Here is a 20,281-nt window from a genome sequence, read left to right on the forward strand (position 1 = left end):
CCCATTGTGTTTACAACCCCTAGTGATCACAGAAAAGGAAGTGAAAGATCTATTTCTCACACAGAAGCCTGGAAAAGCACCAGGCCCAGACAAGATAACTCCTTCTTGCTTAAAAGTCTGTGCTGACCAATTGGCCCCCATCTTCACCCAAATCTTCAACAAATCACTAGAGTTGTGCTATGTCCCTTCCTGCTTCAAACGCTCGACTATCATCCCAGTGCCGAAGAAGCCCTCCATCAAGGAACTGAATGACTACAGACCAGTTGCTCTAACATCTGTAGTTATGAAAACCTTTGAAAGGCTAGTGATGTTTCACTTGAAAACCATCACGGATCCACTGTTAGACCCCCTGCAATTTGCATACCAAGTAAATAGATGAACAGATGATGCTGTTAATATGGCTGTACACTACATCCTTCAACATCTTGAATCTCCAATGACCTACGCTAGGGTCCTCTTTGTGGACTTCCGTTCAGCATTCAATACCATCGTACCGGACATTCTCTTAACCAAACTAAATCAGCTAGCAGTACCTGAACATACTTGTAAGTGGATCACAAGCTTCCTAACAGACAAGAAGCAGCAGGTGAAGTTAGGAAAAATCACATCAGATACATGTACAATTAGAACAGGTGCCCCCCAAGGCTGTGTACTCTCACCACTTCTCTTCTCTCTATACACTAATGACTGCATCTCAAACGATCCATCTGTTAAACTACTGAAGTTTGCAGATGATACAACAGTGATCGGACTCATTCGAGACAATGATGAATCCGCATACAGACGGGAAGTTGAACAACTCTCCTTGTGGTGTGACCAGAACAATCTAGAACTGAACACACTCAAAACCGTAGAAATGGTGGTAGACTTTCAGAGAAACCCTTCCACCCTTCCACCTCTCACAATACTAGACAACACAGTATCAACAGTAGAGACCTTCAAATTTCTAGGTTCTATCATATCTCAAGACCTAAAATGGTCACCTAATATCAAAAACATCATCAAAAAAGCACAACAAAGAATGTTCTTTCTGCGCCAGCTCAGGAAGCTCAAACTACCCAAGGAGCTGCTGATATAATTCTACAGAGGAATCATTGAGTCTGTCATCTGCACCTCTATAACCGTCTGGTTTGGTGCTGCAACCCAACAAGACCGACACAGACTTCAGAGGATAATCAGAACTGCAGAAAAAACAATTGCTGCCAACCTGCCTTCCATTGAGGACCTGTATACTGCACAAGTCAAAAAGAGGGCAGGGAAAATATTTACTGACCCCTCACATCCTGGACACAAATTGTTTCAACTCCTACCCTCAAAACGTCACTACAGAGCACTGCACACCAAGACAACTAGACACAAGAACAGTTTTTTCCCGAACGCCATCACTCTACTAAACAAATAATTCCCTCAACACTGTCAGACTGTCTACTAAATCTGCACTTCTATTCTACTAGTTTTTCTCATCATTCCTATCACCCATTTCCTCCCATGTTGACTGTATGACTGTAACTTGTTGCGTATATCCTAAGATTTTTATTAATATTGCTTCTTCATTGCTTATTTGACCCCTATGACCATCATTAAGTGTCGTACCACATGATTCTTGACAAATGTATATTTTATTTTATGTACGCTGAGAGCATACGCACCAAGACAAATTCCTTGTGTGTCCAATCACACTTGGCCAATAAAAATCTATTCTATTCTATTCTATTCATCTATCTATCTATCTATCTATCTATCTATCTATCTATCTATCTATCTATCATCTATCCATCTATCCATCTATCCATCTATCCATCTATCCATCTATCCATCTATCCATCTATCCATCTATCCATCTATCCATCTATCCATCTATCCATCTATCTATCTATCTATCTATCTATCTATCTATCTATCTATCTATCTAAAAGAAATCAATTAACGATTTTTATTTAAACCATCAGGCTGATGCTCTGATATTTTGGGCACATTATGCAAAGACCCAGCTTCCTTGAGAAGTCCATAATGTTGGGAAACAATGATTGAGAGTATATATGGTTAATGATTAATGTATTTTATATCGTTTTTAAATTGCTGTTATTATTGCAGGTCGTATTTTATTGTCATTTCATTGTCGTTTTTCGTAAGCTTCCCAGAATCCAATTGGAATTGGGCGACATATAAATGTCACAAAGAAGGAAAGAAAAGGATCACCAGCAGCGAGCCGAAGACAAATTATCCGAGAGCACTGTCTATTCGCGAGGTCCTTGAAGGTCGACGCCAACTTGCTGCCACTTCATCAATCCTTGAAGACCTTCCCTGACTGCACTTCGTTCCTCCTTAACAAGGTGGCGCTCTCTCTAAAAGAATGTCTTTCCGCCACGCATGCGTCGTAATGCGCAGGTCCTCTTTCTCCTATCAGCTAAAACCCGGAAGCCTCCTTCAGCCGGCGGTGCGCATGCTTTCAGTTTCTCCCCACATCTCAAGCCATTTCGCCTTTTTAATACCGCTAAGTTCTTCCCGCCCCCCCCCCGCCCCAAATTTCAATTTTTTTAAAAAGGCAAGCCCTCATTCAATTCGAGGTGCCATTTGATTGGCCGGTGTAAAAGTTTCTGCCGCTGTTTTTTTTTTCCCAAGCAAAGGAAGCGACGGGAGCTTAAGAGGCCGGCCGGCTTGCTGGGGAAAACTTGACCGGCGTTTTCAGACTCTCTTGTGCTCCCTTTCTCCCCGTTCGGTCGCGGGGTGCGCGCGAGCCTTATAGAAACAGAAGCCGTTCCAACGTTCTGAGCGGGTGGCAGGGCGGAGGAGCGCGCGGGGGGGTGTGTGTGTGAGGGAGCGCGCGCGCAGAGATAGTGGTGCAGAACGCGGCCGGCTAGCTTGCAAGCAAGCGAGCGAGCAAGCCAGAGGTGGCGGTGGGGAAACGACGGGGAGTGGGGAGGCAAGCCAAGTACCAAGAGGAACCGTGCAAAAACGAACGTGGGAATGCAGCCCAGATCCAAGCATGGGCAATAATAGCAAACGTTAAGCTTTCCTATCTGCCCCAACCTTTCCAAAGCCACAACAACCCACAGCCCACTTATTCTTTCTCCATTTATTCTCCAAGCCTCCGTTATCATTTGTGTCCTTTTCGGTGATATTAAAACTGACGTTCATCCAGGACTACACCCTTTTCCGGGTTCTCTTGTTTAGAGCACCTGGGGGAGTACACACCTCTTTTGCAAGTACAGCTCATCCAATTGCTAGGTTCCCTCCCATTTATTTCTCTGCCACCCAGCAGAGAATTCACTATAGGCCCTCCCCTCTTTTAAATCTGTGGACTATCCCCAGAAAGCACCTGCAGAAAGAACTGGCAGCTGACACCCGTGCAGGTATGAATACCAAGAAAGTAGCTCTCATCACTGGCATTACTGGCCAGGTAAGTACAAGTTGAATTTAAGTTCCATCCTAATATTATAGGAAAACGTTGCATAACATGCTTCATTTAAAAAAAAAAATGGGAGGGGTGGGGGACTTTGGGTGTTTGAAAATCACTGGACAAAGGAGATCCATGAGGATATTTATCCATCACCCAGAGTCCATTTATCATCCACCCACATTTTTACACTGTCAATCTCACCTAAGTGGGCAACTGACAGTAAAATATTAAATGCTGAATTTATTTCCTGCATGCATTCCTAAGGACAATGGGGCAATGAGTTCCGTAGGTATGTTATAAGGATATTTGATGGTGACTATGGATCGAAGTTTAATATTTGTGTATTGTTTTAAAAACATCTCAATGTTTTTTTCTCAGTTGTAATACTTTTTATGGATAATTCCCCAAAATGGGCATTACTAGTAACAAAAGTCCAGTTAAAAATAAAAGACAGTTAACAACAAAAGACAGTTAAAAACGGTCGTGGTCCCATTTAATAAAGCCGCCTTTTTAAAAATGGTATATATTTACAAAATGGTAATTTTGGTATTTCATATAAGCAGGGTAAAAATTCCTATATGGAGGAATCACCTCCATACAAGAATGTGTAAAATGAGAAGTTGGCCCTAACATCTGAAAAAATATAACGTGTTACATCTCCTTGGTAGCATGTTTAATAATTTACAAAGGGAGTTACTAGGATTTTATAGAAGTCATATCCTGGAACAATTTTGATTATCAAAATTGTTCCAGGATGTGACTTCTGTAAAATCCTAGGTATGTCAAAGGACATCTTATCTGCAAAATAGCTAGCATCTGGGCTGCTGGTGCCCTGTCCCTGTAAGATCTCTCTCTCTCTAGCCATCCCAAGAGCATGTGGCTATAAAAGCTGAGGAGACAGGTAGCTGAGTAATAGGGGTGTTGGTATGGAAATGAGAGAGAAAGTGTTTTCTGTTTTTATGGAATTATAGGAGCCTGAAGCAGCCTAAGGCAAATACATTGGTACCTCTACTTACAAACTTAATTCATTCCATGACCAGGTTCTTAATAGAAAAGTTTGTAAGAAGAAGCAATTTTTCCCATAGGAATCAATGTAAAAGCAAATAATGCATGCGATTGGGGAAACCACAGGGAGGGTAGAGGCCCTGTTTCCTCCCACAAGATTCCTAGAGAGCCCCATGGAGGCTTCTCCTCACCTTTTCCAGTTACAGTTTTGGAGGCTCAGGTTTGTAAGTGGAAAATGGTTCTTGGGAAGAGGCAAAAAAATCTTGAACACCCTGTTCTTATCTAGAAAAGTAGAGGCTTCCTTAGATAGAAGTACCACTGTAGAAGAGTTATGGTTCTCCAGCTGTAAGGATGACCTGGGTATATTCAAAGAACCTGTGACAAATACTCTTTATCTTTATTAGATCAAAGAACCATGATAACTATGCCAGTGAAGTGTTGAGTAATAGGTAGTGGACTTTATTTCTGTGCACAGTTTATTCACATCCTTGTGATTTACAAGTTGATCCAAAATGAACCGGGAAGTAGTTGATAAATTTCTATCTTGACAATCTTATCTCAACACTTAGGTTTAAGCTGAGATAAAGAAAACTGGGTTTAACTACAAAGAATGACAATAATTGTTCACAGAGAATTGCCAATAGTTCCTGTTCTCTTTTTCTAATGTTTAGTTAATTAAAATTATATGTTGCCTGTATCACAACTCTAGGCAGTTTACGAAGTATAATACTTGGTGGCCAAACAACAATAATTAACCTCCACAGCTAATGTCAGGTGACAGTGGAATTACAAACACCTAAAGCAGAGCAAATACACAATTCAAAGTGTTGGTATTGAACTATAAAGTCCTTCGTGGCAAACGAAAAGAGATATGTGTTGTATGATTGATTTTAAATATTGTATTTTTAGATTGTAATTTTAAATTTAATTAGATTTGCCATTGTACTGTGTTGTTATATTATATGCTGTTAGCTGCCCCGAGTCCTCGGAGAAGGGCAGTATACAAATCTAATAAATAAATAGTGTAGACACCTGCAAAGCAGTACACAATGCACATCTTTAGTGAAGTATCATAGAATGATGCTGCTGCTGACTTCTTCTTCACCGACACAGTGGAGACAAAGCTTCATGCGTTGCTTGGTTTGAGGTGGAGTGGATTTCAACAATTACTGCAACGATAGACTTTCAGTTCCCTCACTATACCAGACCTGCAATAACAGACCTTTAGGGCTTAGTTATGTCAAACACTCAGAAAATGCTTAAGTTAACTTTGCTGGCATATTACACATAGCCCCTCCCTGAACAAACAGAGAAACAATACTTTATATACTCATTTATTTAAAACAAAAATACAGTCCAGTGATGTGTGTGATTTCCAGGATCTGTTGCATGCTGTTTATGTTCTCTTTCTCTTGACAAGCCCCTGTAGGCTACTTGAGGCAACCCCAAGTCACACAAAACCTTCATTCTTAAAGTGGCTTTGGAAAAACTTTGACAGCCTTGTGTGTTTTCCAGGGACTCTGGTGACTGCAAGAGTGTGGCTTTAGGAGGCCATATGAGAACACACCTAATTCTTGCACAACCTGTGCAAATCATATGAGAACAGATTGTGCTTCCTGGAATACAGTGATACCTCATCTTACAAACGCCTCGTCATACAAACTTTTCGAGATACAAACCCGGGGTTTAAGATTTTTTTGCCTCTTCTTACAAACTATTTTCACCTTACAAACCCACCGCCGCAGCTGGGATGCCCCGCCTCTGGACTTCCGTTGCCAGCAAAGCACACGTTTTTGCACTGCTGGGATTCCCCTGAGGCTCCCCTCCATGGGAAACCCCACCTCCGGACTTCCATGTTTTTGTGATGCTGCGGGGGAATCCAAGCAGGGGAATCCCAGCAGTGCAAAAATGGGCGCTTCGCTGGCAACGGAAGTCCGGAGGTGGGGTTTCCCATGGAGGGGAGCCTCAGGGGATCCCAGCAGCACAAAAACGGGTGCTTCGGATGGCAAAAGGGATGAATTTTGGGCCTGCACGCATTAATCGCTTTTCCATTGATTCCTATGAGAAATGTTGTTTCATCTTACAAACTTTTCACGTTAAGAACCTCGTCCCGGAACCAATTAAGTTTGTAAGACAAGGTATCACTGTATTTGTTTTCAGCAGGGGTGGGTTCTGGATTCTCTCACTGCTGGTTCACTCACTCACTCCCGCTGTGTGCATGCGGAGTACTTAAAAGAAGCTTCTGCACATGTGCAGAAGTAAAATACAAGATGGCGGTGCCTATGGCGCCACCAGAAGAACTGGCTTTGGGGCGTGGCAGGCCTGGGTTGCTGCCAGTTCTAGCAACCCAAATCAGAGTTACTACTGGTTCTATTGAACCGGGAGGAACCCCCTCTGATTTGGTAAATGATCATTGTTGGTAAATGCTAGTTTGGTAAATCATTGAACAATGCTGGTAAATGTATTTATTTATTAATTAGATTTGTAGGCCGCCCCTCTCCGCAGACTCGGGGCGGCTCACAACAATAATAAAACAATGTACAAAGAACAAATCTAATATTTAAAAAATATCTAAAAACCCATTATTTAAAAAACATACAACACAAGCATACCATACATAAAACTATATAGGCCTGGGGGAGATGTCTCAATTCCCCCATGCCTGATGACATGTTTTAAGGAGTTTGCGAAAGACAAGGAGGGTGGGGGCAATCCTAATCTCCGGGGGGAGCTGGTTCCAGAGGGTTGGGGCTGCCACAGAGAAGGCTCTTCCCCTGGGTCCCGCCATACGACATTGTTTAGTCGATGGGACCTGGAGAAGGCCAACTCTTTGGGACCTAACCGGTCGCTGGGATTCATGGGGCAGAAGGCAGTCTCGGAGATATTCTGGTCCGATGCCATGAAGGGCTTTATAGGTCATAACCAACACTTTGAATTGTGACCGGAAACTGATCGGCAACCAATGCAGACTGCGGAGTGTTGGTGTGACATGGGCATACCTAGGGAAGCCCATGATTGCTCTTGCAGCTGCATTTTGCACAATCTGAAGTTTCCGACCACTCTTCAAAGGTAACCCCATGTAGAGAGCATTACAGTAGTCGAACCTCGAGGTGATGAGGGTATGAGTGACTGTGAGCAGTGACTCCCGGTCCAGATAGGGCCACAACTGGTACACCAGGCGAACCTGGGCAAACGCCCCCCTCGCCACAGCTGAAAGCTGGTTCTCTAATGTAAGCTGTGGATCGAGGAGGACGCCCAAGTTGCGGACCCTCTCTGAGGGGGTCAATAGTTCTCTCCCCAGGGTGATGGACAGACAGATGGAATTGTCCTTGGGAGGCAAACCCACAGCCACTCCGTCTTATCAGGGTTGAGCTAGTGTGTTGTGATTTGTCATCTTTGACACATGTGTCAAAGGTATGCTATAACTGTACTGAATTCTGGACTTCCAGAATGTGACTGCAGAGCTTCCATATTTATAGATGAATTTGCATAGCAGCATAGAAATATTGAAATGTAGACGGCAGAAAAAGACCTCATGGTCCATCTAGTCTTATTATACTATTTCCTGTATTTTATCTTAGGATGGATATATGTTTATTCCAGGCATGTTTAATTTCAGTTATTGTGGATTTACCAACTACGTCTGCTGGAAGTTTGTTCCAAGCATCTACTACTCTTTCAGTAAAATAATATTTTCTCATGTTGCTTCTGGTTTTTTATTTCTTCTTCAAAATGAGAAATAAATTGTACTTGCATTTCCTGAAGCTGTTTTTTTATGTTTTAACAAATCTATGGAACTGCTGTTGTTAGTTACAACTAATTTAAATTCCATAGATTTCACTGAGTTTTCTGTATGTGTCAGGGTAAAAATTGATTCATGCCATCTGTGTGTGACAAAATAGTGGTTTTGAATTAATTCTGATTTCCTACATTAATTTAGTAATAATGCTACTAAACTAAACCAAATTATCCATGTTTTCTTTTGTAATACAAGGACAAATTTGGAAAAAGTAGAGTTATCAATATTAAATATACCTAAGATAGGTCTTGTAAGCCAATTGCGGGAAAATGTTTGCAGCTTTGGAAGTAATATAATGGTTTGGAATTACATATACCAAAATGAAGATAAGGGAATACATAACCAAATGTTATATATTTTGATCTTATTCTGATAATCAAATTTATTTAGTTTAGAAAATCTGTTGAACAGAATGCTAAACATGTTATTATCACAGAAGAGTTTGTACAGTATATAGTTCTTAATATGTTATTATAGGAATTCTTGTAAAGTTAAGAACCATCCTTTATTATTCCTTATTTTTAGTTATATGTGCTGGTTAAATGTGTTGATTGAGAAATTAAATTTTGGAGAGTCTTCGGAGAGGGGCGGCATAGAAATCCAATGAATGAATGAATGAATGAATGAACGAACGAACGAATGAATGATTTTTGCTCTTGCCAAATTTTATACATTTTTATTGGAATTGAATTTGGAGAAGGAACATGTGAACCATTGTATGATCTAATGGGCAAAGTATTTAGGGTATACAGTACTGTAATATAATGCTTCAATCGTGGGGAAACAAATTGGATGAATGGTTTAAAATTTACGTTAAGTTAAATGGACAAAAATGGAAAGATATTTTAATTCCCAGAACAGATGAATAGCTGGAAAAATTGATGGAACTAGCAGAGTTGGCTAAATTGACTGTTTCAGTCAACAAAAAGAATACATCCCACTTTGTTTCCACTGGGAAACCATTTTTGGTTTCCCAGTAGAAACTGGGACTTTGACTTTTTGTGATTAGATAAGTTTGTTGAAGTAGAAATGGCTCGTATGGAGTATTATAGGGCTGTTAAACTCACAGGCCGCAGGCTGGATAAATCATGAACTGGCCATGCCCAGTTTAGCAAAGAGGTAAAAGGTTACAATATGTCATGTGACTACAAGTTTGACACCCCTGGATACTATGTAAAAATAAAAAGTTGATGTAATGTTACTATTTACTGCACTAGAAGGAGTTAGAAGTCAATATTTCTTCCCTTTCCCCATCTTTCCCCTACGTTCAATTCAATTCAATTTATTTGTTTCATAAGCTGCCCCTCTCCAAAATGGACTCTACTTTGGACTACATTGCTTTGATTTCCTTTCTTTCCTCCCCCCCCTTTCCCCATTATTTTCACCTTTTTTTTTAATTTTGCTGTATAACTTGATAAACAATGAATACAATTATTATTACAAAGGCAGGTAAGTGATTCTGCATATGAAAACAAACTGAATTCGAAGGCATTAACAAAATTAGTGATTCTTTTCTAATTTAAATTACAATATTTAAAGAAAAAGATATTTAAATTACAATATTTAAAGAAAAAGATTCCTTTTCTTCTTTCTTGCTGAGATTTGGAACAAGAACATAGTCAGCTGAGATCTCTGTTTGGAGGCAGAAGATTAGCTGTGAGAGCCCCCACTCAAGAGTATGTGGATTGATGGACAGTAACCTTTTTACCAAAGAACACAATCACAGATGTGATGTTTTTTCTTTGTTATAATCCTTTTATCGTTTTGAAGTCCCCCGAAGTAGAGCCATAACTCTATCAGTGTCATTCATTTAAAAATCTGCATAAGCTGAAAAGAACTAAAACCTGCTAACAGGTCCTTAAAAATATCCATGTCTACTAATATCAATATTGTACTTACATTATATGTTTCATATTAAATTTTCTTTGTCTGTTCCAAACTAATATCAAATGGAAACTCAAGGCATTTGAGTTTATTAATCCCAAGTAAAAGATCTTTCCTGTGCCATGGCCCGTATCTGAAGCCACAAGAACATTCTCACCTTCAATTTCTTTCTTTAGTTATCTTTACAAAAATAAACACAGAAGTGGTGAGATGGAAGAAAAAGTTTGTCTCTGGGCGTATGTTGTCAATCATGAAGGCTTATATCAGGGGTTCCCAAACTTGACAACTTTAGGACTTGTGTACTTCAACTCCCAGAATTCTCTAGCCAGATGAAGTCCACAAGTCTTAAAGTCATCAATTTTGAAGACATCTGGCTTATACAATGCTGAAAGCAACACCTACACTACTACAACCACATAGGAAAATCAGTTCCAAAATTGATGGCATTAGTTTCTAATAGCCTTTACCCAAGATCTTATTTCTATGTTGAAAAATCTGGAAAAATATTTTCTCAGTTACGTCTGACAAGACTTGTACTATCAATCCCCACAGACAAAAATGCCCAGTTTTCAGCTATTTGTTCATTTGTTTGACTATTTGTACCTTGTTGATACGGTAGTGATTATGTTCACAGTGATGGTGTACTGTTCAGGTTTTGTCCAAAGTTTTGTGACCTTTCCTGTTAGCTTCTCATAAGGAAGTCAGTGGGGAGTCAGTTAAGAAAGGTCACATATTGGTGCAGTAAGATGCTCCTGTCCCTGCGCCCCCCCCCCCCCCAGATGCCTACTGCAGAGTAAGAGTTCCAAGGATCTTGATCTCCACCCACCCATCCATATTCTATAACACATGGTTGCCTGTGACAACTACCCACCACTTCCACTATTCCTTATGAGCTCCTCTCACCTCTTCCTGCTAAATCCTGCTGTCTGATGAATTCTGGGAGTTGAAGTCCACAAGTTATAAAGTTGCCAAGGTGCTAAATGATCTGGGTGACCCGGAGTTATGACAGCAACCGAGATTGCCATCGCAAAGCGATGAGATCACATAATGCAGTGGTTTTCAATCTTTCTAATGTTGTGACCCCTTAATACAGTTCCTCGTGTTGTGGTGGCCCCCAACCATTAGTGTAGCGCCAATTCTCCCAACAGAGTTTTAAGCTGATTGGCAGGAATTTCAGAGGGACATCCCCACTCTAAAGACCTGATTGGTCAGTCCAAGGCACCAGAATAGAAGCTTTAATTTTTAACACCATGGGAAATTTGTCTTTTCCCATGGTCTTAGGCGACCCCTGTGAAATGGTCATTTGACCCCCCCAAAGGGGTCCTGACCCCCAGGTTGAGAACCACTGATATAATGCTATTCTGGTTGTGAATGTTCTTTGTACCACTCTTATAGTCTCCTAATAGTTTCATGGTCTCCTAATCAATCAATGACTTCCACATTCCTTTGGAGTGCTTCATGTATTTGATATCATTGATTTGGTGGCTCATGTCCCAAATTTAGAAGTATATGCTATGTACTGGGTAATAATATGGTTAGGTCATCATGTCTTTCAAGTCAGCCGATCAATAACGTGTGTGTGTGTGTGTGTGTGTGTGTGTATGTGTGTGTGTGTATATATATATATATATATATATATATATATATATATATATATATATATATATATATATATGTATTCCAGAAATATTGCTCAAGAACGAAATAATTTTGTTAACCTTCATTACTGGTAGGATATTAGGTTTTATAATCAATTGCATATGGGAAACTAGTTTAAAAGAGTGTTGCTATGAATGAGGTTTTGCCAATATATATTTTTGCATTTGAGCTAGACTACATCTCATCACTAATGCAGAATAAGGAGGTATTTTGCCATTCCATTTGTATAGTTCAAGTAGATAGATTTCAATTCATAACACTCAGGAATGCTGTCAAGTTGTTTGGAAAATGATATCCCACTACTTGTATTCTGTAGCCTTATTTAATTTGGCTTCTAACTTTTAGTCAGGGAGTTCTTTAAGTTCTTCGTTAACAAATAAACATATGGTTATATAAGAAGGAAGATGGCATATATTTGTTTTTAAAGAAATTAATAATCGGGGTAAAATCCTGTAGGTTCTGATAAGTTCTAAAGAACCCGTAGTGGAAATTTTGAGTAGTTTGGAGAACTGGCAAATACCACCTCTGGATGCCCCCAAAGTGGGGTGGAAATGGAGATTTTGCAGTATATTTTCTCCTGGAGTGAGGTGGGAAGGAAGATTTTCCAGTGTCTTTCCTCTGCCGTGCCCACCAAGCCACACCCACAGTACCGCATCGAACAAGAATCGGGTAACCACAGAATTTGGATTTCACCACTGATCATAATTATACTTATTGCAAAGAAAACTGTAATGGTTACATTGGAAATGGGCAATTTACAAAGTAGTCTTTAAGTGATAATTAAATTGATTCACAGAGAAGAGGTTTTCTTGGTTTGAGTAGAGCTGTTCTTTCTCAGAAATGAAGACTCGCGAATGAAAGCAAATATACATGTCTAGGGTAATGTTGCAGGATCCAATCTGGGTCAGTCACCAGCACCAGAGGTTTCTTTCGAGGTTTTGGACTCCTGCTGGAGCCATAGTTCCCTCTAAGCTGTAAAGTGGGCTGGAGCGCACTAAAAGATTTGATCATGTTTTGGGTGGAATGAATGAACCAATACTGGTAGAAGACAGAATAGGTTTGTATGTTGTAGTTACAGAGAAATGAGGGATTTCAATGTTCTCTTATTTTGGTTTCTGGAAAGTCCTTCACATCCTGTTTTGTTTCAACCAGTAGTGACCACCTGGTGGGTACCTTGGTGGCTGCATTTAACTATTTTGGGTTGCTGCGAGGGAGGGGGCATGTATTTCATGTTTTTAAGAATTCATGGAAAATAGATTTTGATTTTTGCTTGTTTGTAACAAATGAGCCTACTTAACTGTTATGCCTATCCTGTAAATGTGACTCAAAATGATAGGAAATTATGCTAGTAATCTTCACATTTATTGGACAAAAGTTATTTCCATGACCCAAAATAAAGGCGTTTTAGAGCTAAAACTCTTTTCCCAAGTTTAAACTATTTTGCAACATTTTCACATTTTAAAAACTCCCATTGAGTTTATTCTGTCCCAACTGTGTTTTTGGAATAAGTGATATGATGAGTCTCTACTCACTGTCTGAAACAAAGAACAATATCTGATGAAAAGGCAAGAATATTTAGACTCAGTTACACATATATACACTCCCCTTATCTCCTTCTTCCCCTCTCTCTACATATTATTATTTGTTTTATAGAGGGAGCGAGGGAGAGAAAAAGAGAGAGAAATTTTAGAAAGTATGAGTTTAGAAGTGATTCAAAGGAAATAACAAAATGTGATAATGAAAAAGTTGCAGTGCCTTGTAGCAAAGCAACACTCATAAGTCCTTTACTTAGAGAACAATAATTAAAATCAAATCAATCAAAAACTACTTGCCTGCATTAGGAAAATGATAGAAGTTTCTTTTAAATATGCTTCTATAATTGCTGCCTTTTTTCACATTTGTACCATTACTGCATAAACCGGAAACCAGAGCTTTCATGCCTGACTTCCTGTAATTAAGCTACTCTAGACAGATTTCTACCAGGCATTGTATAATAGATACATTGTTGAATTATTGTGAGTGTTTTGAGGCTCACTTTGTTTGATTTCTCACTTCTAAACTGCATTCTGTGTACACTAAAATTATTGAATAAATACATCATATCATCCTGTAAGTTTTTTGGAAGTGTTGTTTTATTATTGGAATGAAAAATCCATTTGATCATAATTTATGTTTTCTTTTTTAAAGTCTGGTTTATTAGAGACAGCAGTCTTAGCTTCTAATTACAGGGCCTATGAGAAGCGAATTAAATCTGGAACAGTATCAATATATTCATAAAATAATTATTTATGTTACATGTTGTAGAGAGAACCAGTTTTTAAGAATATATATATATTTATTATATAAATATAAATACCCGTATTTTAGAGGTTATGAGATGCACCCTTCCCCCCCCTCAAAGAATGTGAAAATCTACACCAAATGTAGCCCACCCAGCCTCCGCTACCCTTTGGCTTCTGCCTCCCAGCAATTTGCCTCCTTGCAGCAAACAGGCAGAGAGCCTGATTAGCACAAGCAACTGATTATCGGTCTCCGGACAATCAGCTGATTCAGGCTGCAGGCAGGCAGCAATAGGCTAGGGCAATCCCCGCAGCCTGAAACCTAGATGATTGTGCTAAAACTGAAAGTGAAACTAAAACTATAAGGAGGCAAATTGCTGGGAAGCAGAATTCCCCCCCCTTGTTTTCCTCCCCCAAAATTAAGGTTCGTCTTATACTTTAGTGGGCCTTATACTCTGAAAAATACAGTAATCTTTGAAATTAATACAGAGTTTCTAAAGGTATTTTCTGTATAGCCGTTACATAAATGGATACAATTTTGAAGTACATTTAGTCTGGGATCTAGACTTTAAGTTCAATTGATACATTTTTCTACTTTTGAAAATCCTATTGTATTTATCTTATTTTAGATAGCAAGTGTATGTTTTCATAACAAATGTTACTTGCACAAATTTCTAATGCATTGCATTATATTTTTGAAAGAGGCTCTGACATTTTTCTCCACTAAGTCACCCTCATATAGATCATTCTCTTAGATATGAAAGTTGTAGATTACTGGTAATTCTCACCTAGCTGGTTGGAAATTAAAGGTTTATATCAGTGCTTCCGAAACCTTTTCCTTGATTACCCAATATCACTCTTCAGAAAATACTTTTCACCTAATATGTCTACAGGTAGTCCTTGACTTATTACCATAATTGAGCCTAAAATTTTTGTTAAGTCAGACATTTGTTAAGTGAGTTTTGCCCCATTTTACAACTTTTCTTGCCACAGTGGTTAAGTCACTCACTGCATTTGATAAATTAGTAACCCAGATGTTAATTGAATCTGGCTTCCCTATTGACTTTGCTGGTCAAAAGATCTCAAAAGGTGATCATATGACCTTGGGACACAGCAACAGTCATAAATATGAACCAGTTGCCAAGCATCTAGATTTTGATCACATGATCATGAAGATGCTATCATAACTGAAAAATGGTCATAAGTCACATTTTTCAATGCCATTGTAACTTTGAACAGTCACTAAATTAACTGTTGTAAATTGAGGACTACCCGTACAACACTCCTTCATCTTCCTGTTTTTTCAACAACAGCAAAAACAACAACAAACAAAAGCCCCCCAACCGGCTTCCATGTCTAAGGTGGGATTGGAACTCATAGTTTTCTGATTTGTAGCCTAATCCATACTGGTTCTTGTTATGATTGAGTAACGTGTTTGTGTGTTGCTGCCCAGGAGTAAAAAAAAAAACTTTTATCCAATTTGGGGTGACTTACTCAGGTTTGGGAAGCACTTGTTCAAGAAATGGTAATATAGCAATCCTTCCAAATTAGTCGGCTTACACTTGATCCTCTTTCTTAAAAGTTGTCTCTTTAAGGGTGGAAAATACTTAAAGTTAGAGTGATATCTGATTGATTTATTTTGTTTCCCGCCTTTTCCCTTTTTACAAATAACTCAAAGCGGTGAACCCATCCAAAGTACTTGATTCAATAGGATTAGAAATTTTGGAACAAAATACAATAAGAATTGTGTTTGAAAGTGGTAAAACAGAATATTCCAGTATTTGCTAAAAACTGAATTTGGTATGGCAAATTTAGTAGCAAATATTTATTTATAACATAATATCCTTTTTCTTTTGAAGATCAAATATATAACATATATTTATTTTGTTTCCCATCTTTTCCTTTTTTACAAATAAGTCAAAGCAGCTAACCTATCCAAAGTACTTTTCCTCCTACAATTTTCACCATAACAACAAACTTGTGAGGTGGGTTGGGCTGAAAATGAGTGACCGAGCCAAAGTCAACCAGCTGAACTCATGGTCTCCAGTTTTCTAGCCTGTTGCCTTACCCACTAAACAAGACTGCCTCTGATATTGTTATAGTAGAGGAATGCTATCATGTTTCACATAAAATGGACTGACCATTTACAGCTTTGGAAAAAAATACTGTATGTACAGTGGTACCTCTACTTAAGAACTTAATTTGTTCCGTGACCAGTTCTTAAGTAGAAAAGTTTGTAAGTAGAATCAATGTAAAAGCAAATAATGTGTGCAAACCCATTAGGAAAGAAATAAAAGCTCGGAATTTGGGTGGGAGGAGGAGGAGAAAGAGGAGAAGGACAGTCACTGCCAGAGTGAAGGAAGCGTTTCTTTTCTCTGGGCACTGGCAGAGTGCCCAGAGAAAGGAAAATGCTTCGTTCGCTCTGGACTGCCAAAGCCTCCTTTAGCAACACCAAAAGGCTCCTCTGGCAGCCCAGAAAAACCCAAGATGGCCAGGATTAAAGGGGGAAGGCAGGAAACTGGCCGGGCCTTCGTGCCGTTCTCAAATTTCCTGGGAAATTTTTCCGGGCTTGTGTTGTTAAGTAGAAAATGGTTCTTAAGAAGAAGCAAAAAAATCTTGAACACCCAGTTCTTATCTAGAAAAGTTCTTAAGTAGAGGCGTTGTTAAGTAGAGGTACCACTGTATATCATTGTTTTAACTGTAACTTCTGTGTTAGAAATAATGAAATGATGAAAAAGATTTGATTCTTAGTATTCATTTATCTGTCCTTTCTTTTAAACCTAAATTAACTATTTTTAAAATAGTTAATTAAACCTTATAGATAGATAATCTCACTAGTTCCCTTGTATCCTAGAAGGTGCAATCAGAAGAATTATTTTCTGCTTTCAGTATACCTTCATTTGGTTCCACAAAATTTATTTTGAGTAGATTTTTGAAGGAATATAAGAGGAACTGAAAGCCTTATTGATTTAGCATTGATGTACACAACATTGGATTGCAACCTAATGTGGAAAGGAGGTATTACACTCTCTTTGCCTAATTTCCTAAACATATTTCAAACTCGCATTATTTTCCTCTTTTCAGTTAACATTGTAAGTAAAACATTGTATTTATGGTAGCGAATGTGGTAGCCCTAACAAATATTTTAAAAAGCATAAAGATACGGAGCAATTCATAATTTGCCTTTCAATAAAAACTGCCTGAAAAGATTTACACCTCTTTTGGCATTGTAAATAAAGCCTGAAATCTGTTTTATTATTATCTGTGTCTCATCTGAATAAAGGTTTATGTTAAAAACGACCCTTTTTTAAAAATCAGAGACATCAGGACCAACATCTACCAACTTCTTCCATTAGACCAGCTTCTTCCATTAGAAATGTCAAGTAAAAGAGCTGGTGTGGCGCAGCAGGTAGAGTGCTGTACTGCCGGCCACTGAAGCTGACTATAGATCTGTAGGGCAGCAGTTCAAATCTCATCACCAGCTCAAGGTTGACTTAGCCTTCCATCCTTCTTGAGGTGGGTAAAATGAGGACCCGGATTGTGGGGGCAATATGCTGGCTCTGTTAAAAAGTGCTATTGCCAACATGGTGTAAGCCGCCCTGAATCTAAGGAGAAGGCGGCAGGCATAAAATAGAATGAATGAATGAATGAATGAATGAATGAATGAATGAATGAATGAATGAATGAAGTTTAGCATTAGTCAGCTATTCTGAAAGCATTAAATCTTGTTTCCCACAAAATATACCTATATCATGATATTTGCCCATGTAATGAAATTTGCACAAATTTATGAATAAATGTTACCTGATTTAAGGAACTCTGAATTGTATAAAATAGCTAGACACATTAAGTATTTACTACACTGGTCTTTGGGATCATTTTTAAGGTTTTCATTCACACTCCTGTATATTGGCATGGCAAGGAAATTCTTAATGTTTTGGATAGGTAGCTAAAAAACCAAACAATTAAATATACAAATGCATAATTATGAACAGCAAGAAAATATACTACAGTGGAACCCCGACATAAGAGCTGCTCTACTTAAGAGCAACTCGAGATAAGAGCTGGGAGGGGAGAGATATTTTTGTTCTACTTACAAGCCCAAATTCGAGATACAAGCGCCAAGGAGCTGTCTCCTGAAGCCAAACGCTAACTTCCGCGTTCGGCTTCAGGAGACAGCTGCGAAGCGGCGCGCGTGTTTTAAAAGGTTGCAGCCGGCCTGGGGGGCTCGGGGGGGTGCTTGCAGCTTTCTTTCTTGCTCTTTTTCTTTCTCTCTTTTACCTTCCCTTCCTCTATTTCTTCTTTTCTTTCTCCTTCCCACCTTCTTCCCTCCCTCCCTCCCTTCACTCATTCCTCTCTTACTCTCCCCTTTCATAAGTTTCCTTGCTTCCTTCCTCTGTTCCTGTCCCTTCCCTCTTTCCTTCCTTCCTTCCCACCCTCCGTCCATTCATTCACCCATTCCTCTCTTGATCGCTTAAAGCCGGTCCCTGGTGCAAAAAGGGTTGGGGACCTCTGTCCTACAGGATTGGGTGGCAGAGAAGTTGAACATATGTAAATTTAAAAGTTTAAGAAAGTTTACAAGTTAAGTGAAAGAAACTTCATTATTCATTTATATGTACATGTACATTTCTTCATTAAAAACATGTCTTTCTGCATAATTTAGACTAACTTTGTGAGTTTTTTGAGGGCTGGAACCAATTAAAATTATTTACATTAATTCCTATGGGGAAAAGTCGTTCGAGATAAGAGCTGCTCGACTTAAGAGCCCAGGTCCGGAACGAATTAAACTCGTATCTCGAGGTACCACTGTATATGGATAGCTCTGATCTGACATGAAACAAGCTCTGTTACTCAGTGTTTGGAGCAAATTAACTTTCTGTGCAACAGAAAATTATTCTGACCTTTTGAAAACAAGAATAGAGGCGAAGTTCGTCTTAAATTCACAGTCTAGAGAAGGAAGATCTACTTCCTCTTAGGAAACTGATTTCTTTAGAATTGGCCTAGATTTTTTTAAAATATACAAAATGCAAATCAGGTACATTTACGGGAGGGTTAAAGAGCCTATGTTTTAAGATATGTTAAATTAAAGCCTTTGGGGTTTTCTCCAGTACTGTTGACAGGGAAGTAGGGTATGGGTCAAAAAGTGAGCTTTTGCTGGATTCGCATAATGGAGGCATTATAGATTTTACATTCATAAGGTGAATGTAACTTCATTCATAAGGTGAAATCGGAGATTTGAAGTCCTGATACGAGTATCTCCTACTAGATTGCCAAATTTTCCAATTATTAATACAATTTTTAAAACCTGAATAAAATTCTTGTCAATTAAAAGGACTGAAATGTGAATTAAAACAGAATTAGTCAACATATAATGTTACAAAGCTAGGCCTTTTTTATGTAATTCTGTTGCTATTTAAAACAAACAAAGAGTAACATGACATATCTGTATTATTCTATTCTACTATTTTAGGTTTTCAATTACATATAATTAAATACAGTGTTTCTCCAGCATCTTCTTGTCTAGATGATAGGAAAGCATTAAGAAAGATAATTGAGTTAGACAACTAATTTTAAGGCTAGTTCTAAATATGAATACTCACAAATTAATTCATCTGATTTTAGTGTAACTTGGTTCCAAGTAAAATTGTTTCAGTTTTGAACATAGCATTGAAATATTTTTTTACTTAACAATATTTCATTTGGTTTACTTTTATGCAAATGATTTTTAAAGAATCTATAGAATTTCTAAACCATGACTTCATTTTTGTTACAGGAAAACATTTGCTTATTAATATAGAGCTATTATATTAAATGTAAATTTGTATCTTCAATCTTGAGATCTGAAATTTATTATGTTTATGTTGGAGCTTCTAAATATCTTCTGAATGAAATTGTGGCATGGTTAAAAATGTCCATAGACCAGTTTGTTCATCAATCAGTCAATTCTTGATTGCAAGATAAAATATGCTCTCTTTAAGGGTTAGAAATTTAAAAGTGAATTGCAATTTATGAAAGTTTATGAGATGAGAAATTTCTTCTTGTCACCTGGAAATATATGTGTAATAGAATTTATAATTAAACTAGCTAGTACAATTATACTAAGAAGAACATTGCATCATTATATCCAAATTACTTATCCTGTATATAAGACTCTCCTGCTTTTCAGGAAAGGTGGTAGGAGGTAATCTTGTCCATTTCCTTTTTCTCTTTATTCCTGAAAAGATGGTTCAGAGCAGAGGTGGATTTCTTCTGGTT

General features: G+C 38.4%; 1 protein-coding gene across 2 annotated transcripts in view; it reads left to right on the plus strand.

Annotated features, from left to right (window-relative positions):
* The first annotated feature begins 2,436 nt into the window (after positions 1-2,436).
* Positions 2,437-20,281, plus strand: part of GMDS (GDP-mannose 4,6-dehydratase) — a 337,377-nt gene continuing 319,532 nt past the window's right edge. The window contains exon 1 of one of the 2 annotated variants that reach the window (XM_070747167.1): positions 2,437-3,400. In XM_070747167.1, the coding sequence (XP_070603268.1) occupies positions 3,356-3,400 (45 nt within the window). In that variant the 5' untranslated portion in view covers positions 2,437-3,355. The remainder of the gene's footprint in view (positions 3,401-20,281) is intronic. The other variant, XM_070747166.1, reaches the window with a different exon arrangement.

Source organism: Erythrolamprus reginae, chromosome 3 (assembly GCF_031021105.1).
Source record: "Erythrolamprus reginae isolate rEryReg1 chromosome 3, rEryReg1.hap1, whole genome shotgun sequence".
Lineage (NCBI taxonomy): Eukaryota > Metazoa > Chordata > Lepidosauria > Squamata > Dipsadidae > Erythrolamprus > Erythrolamprus reginae.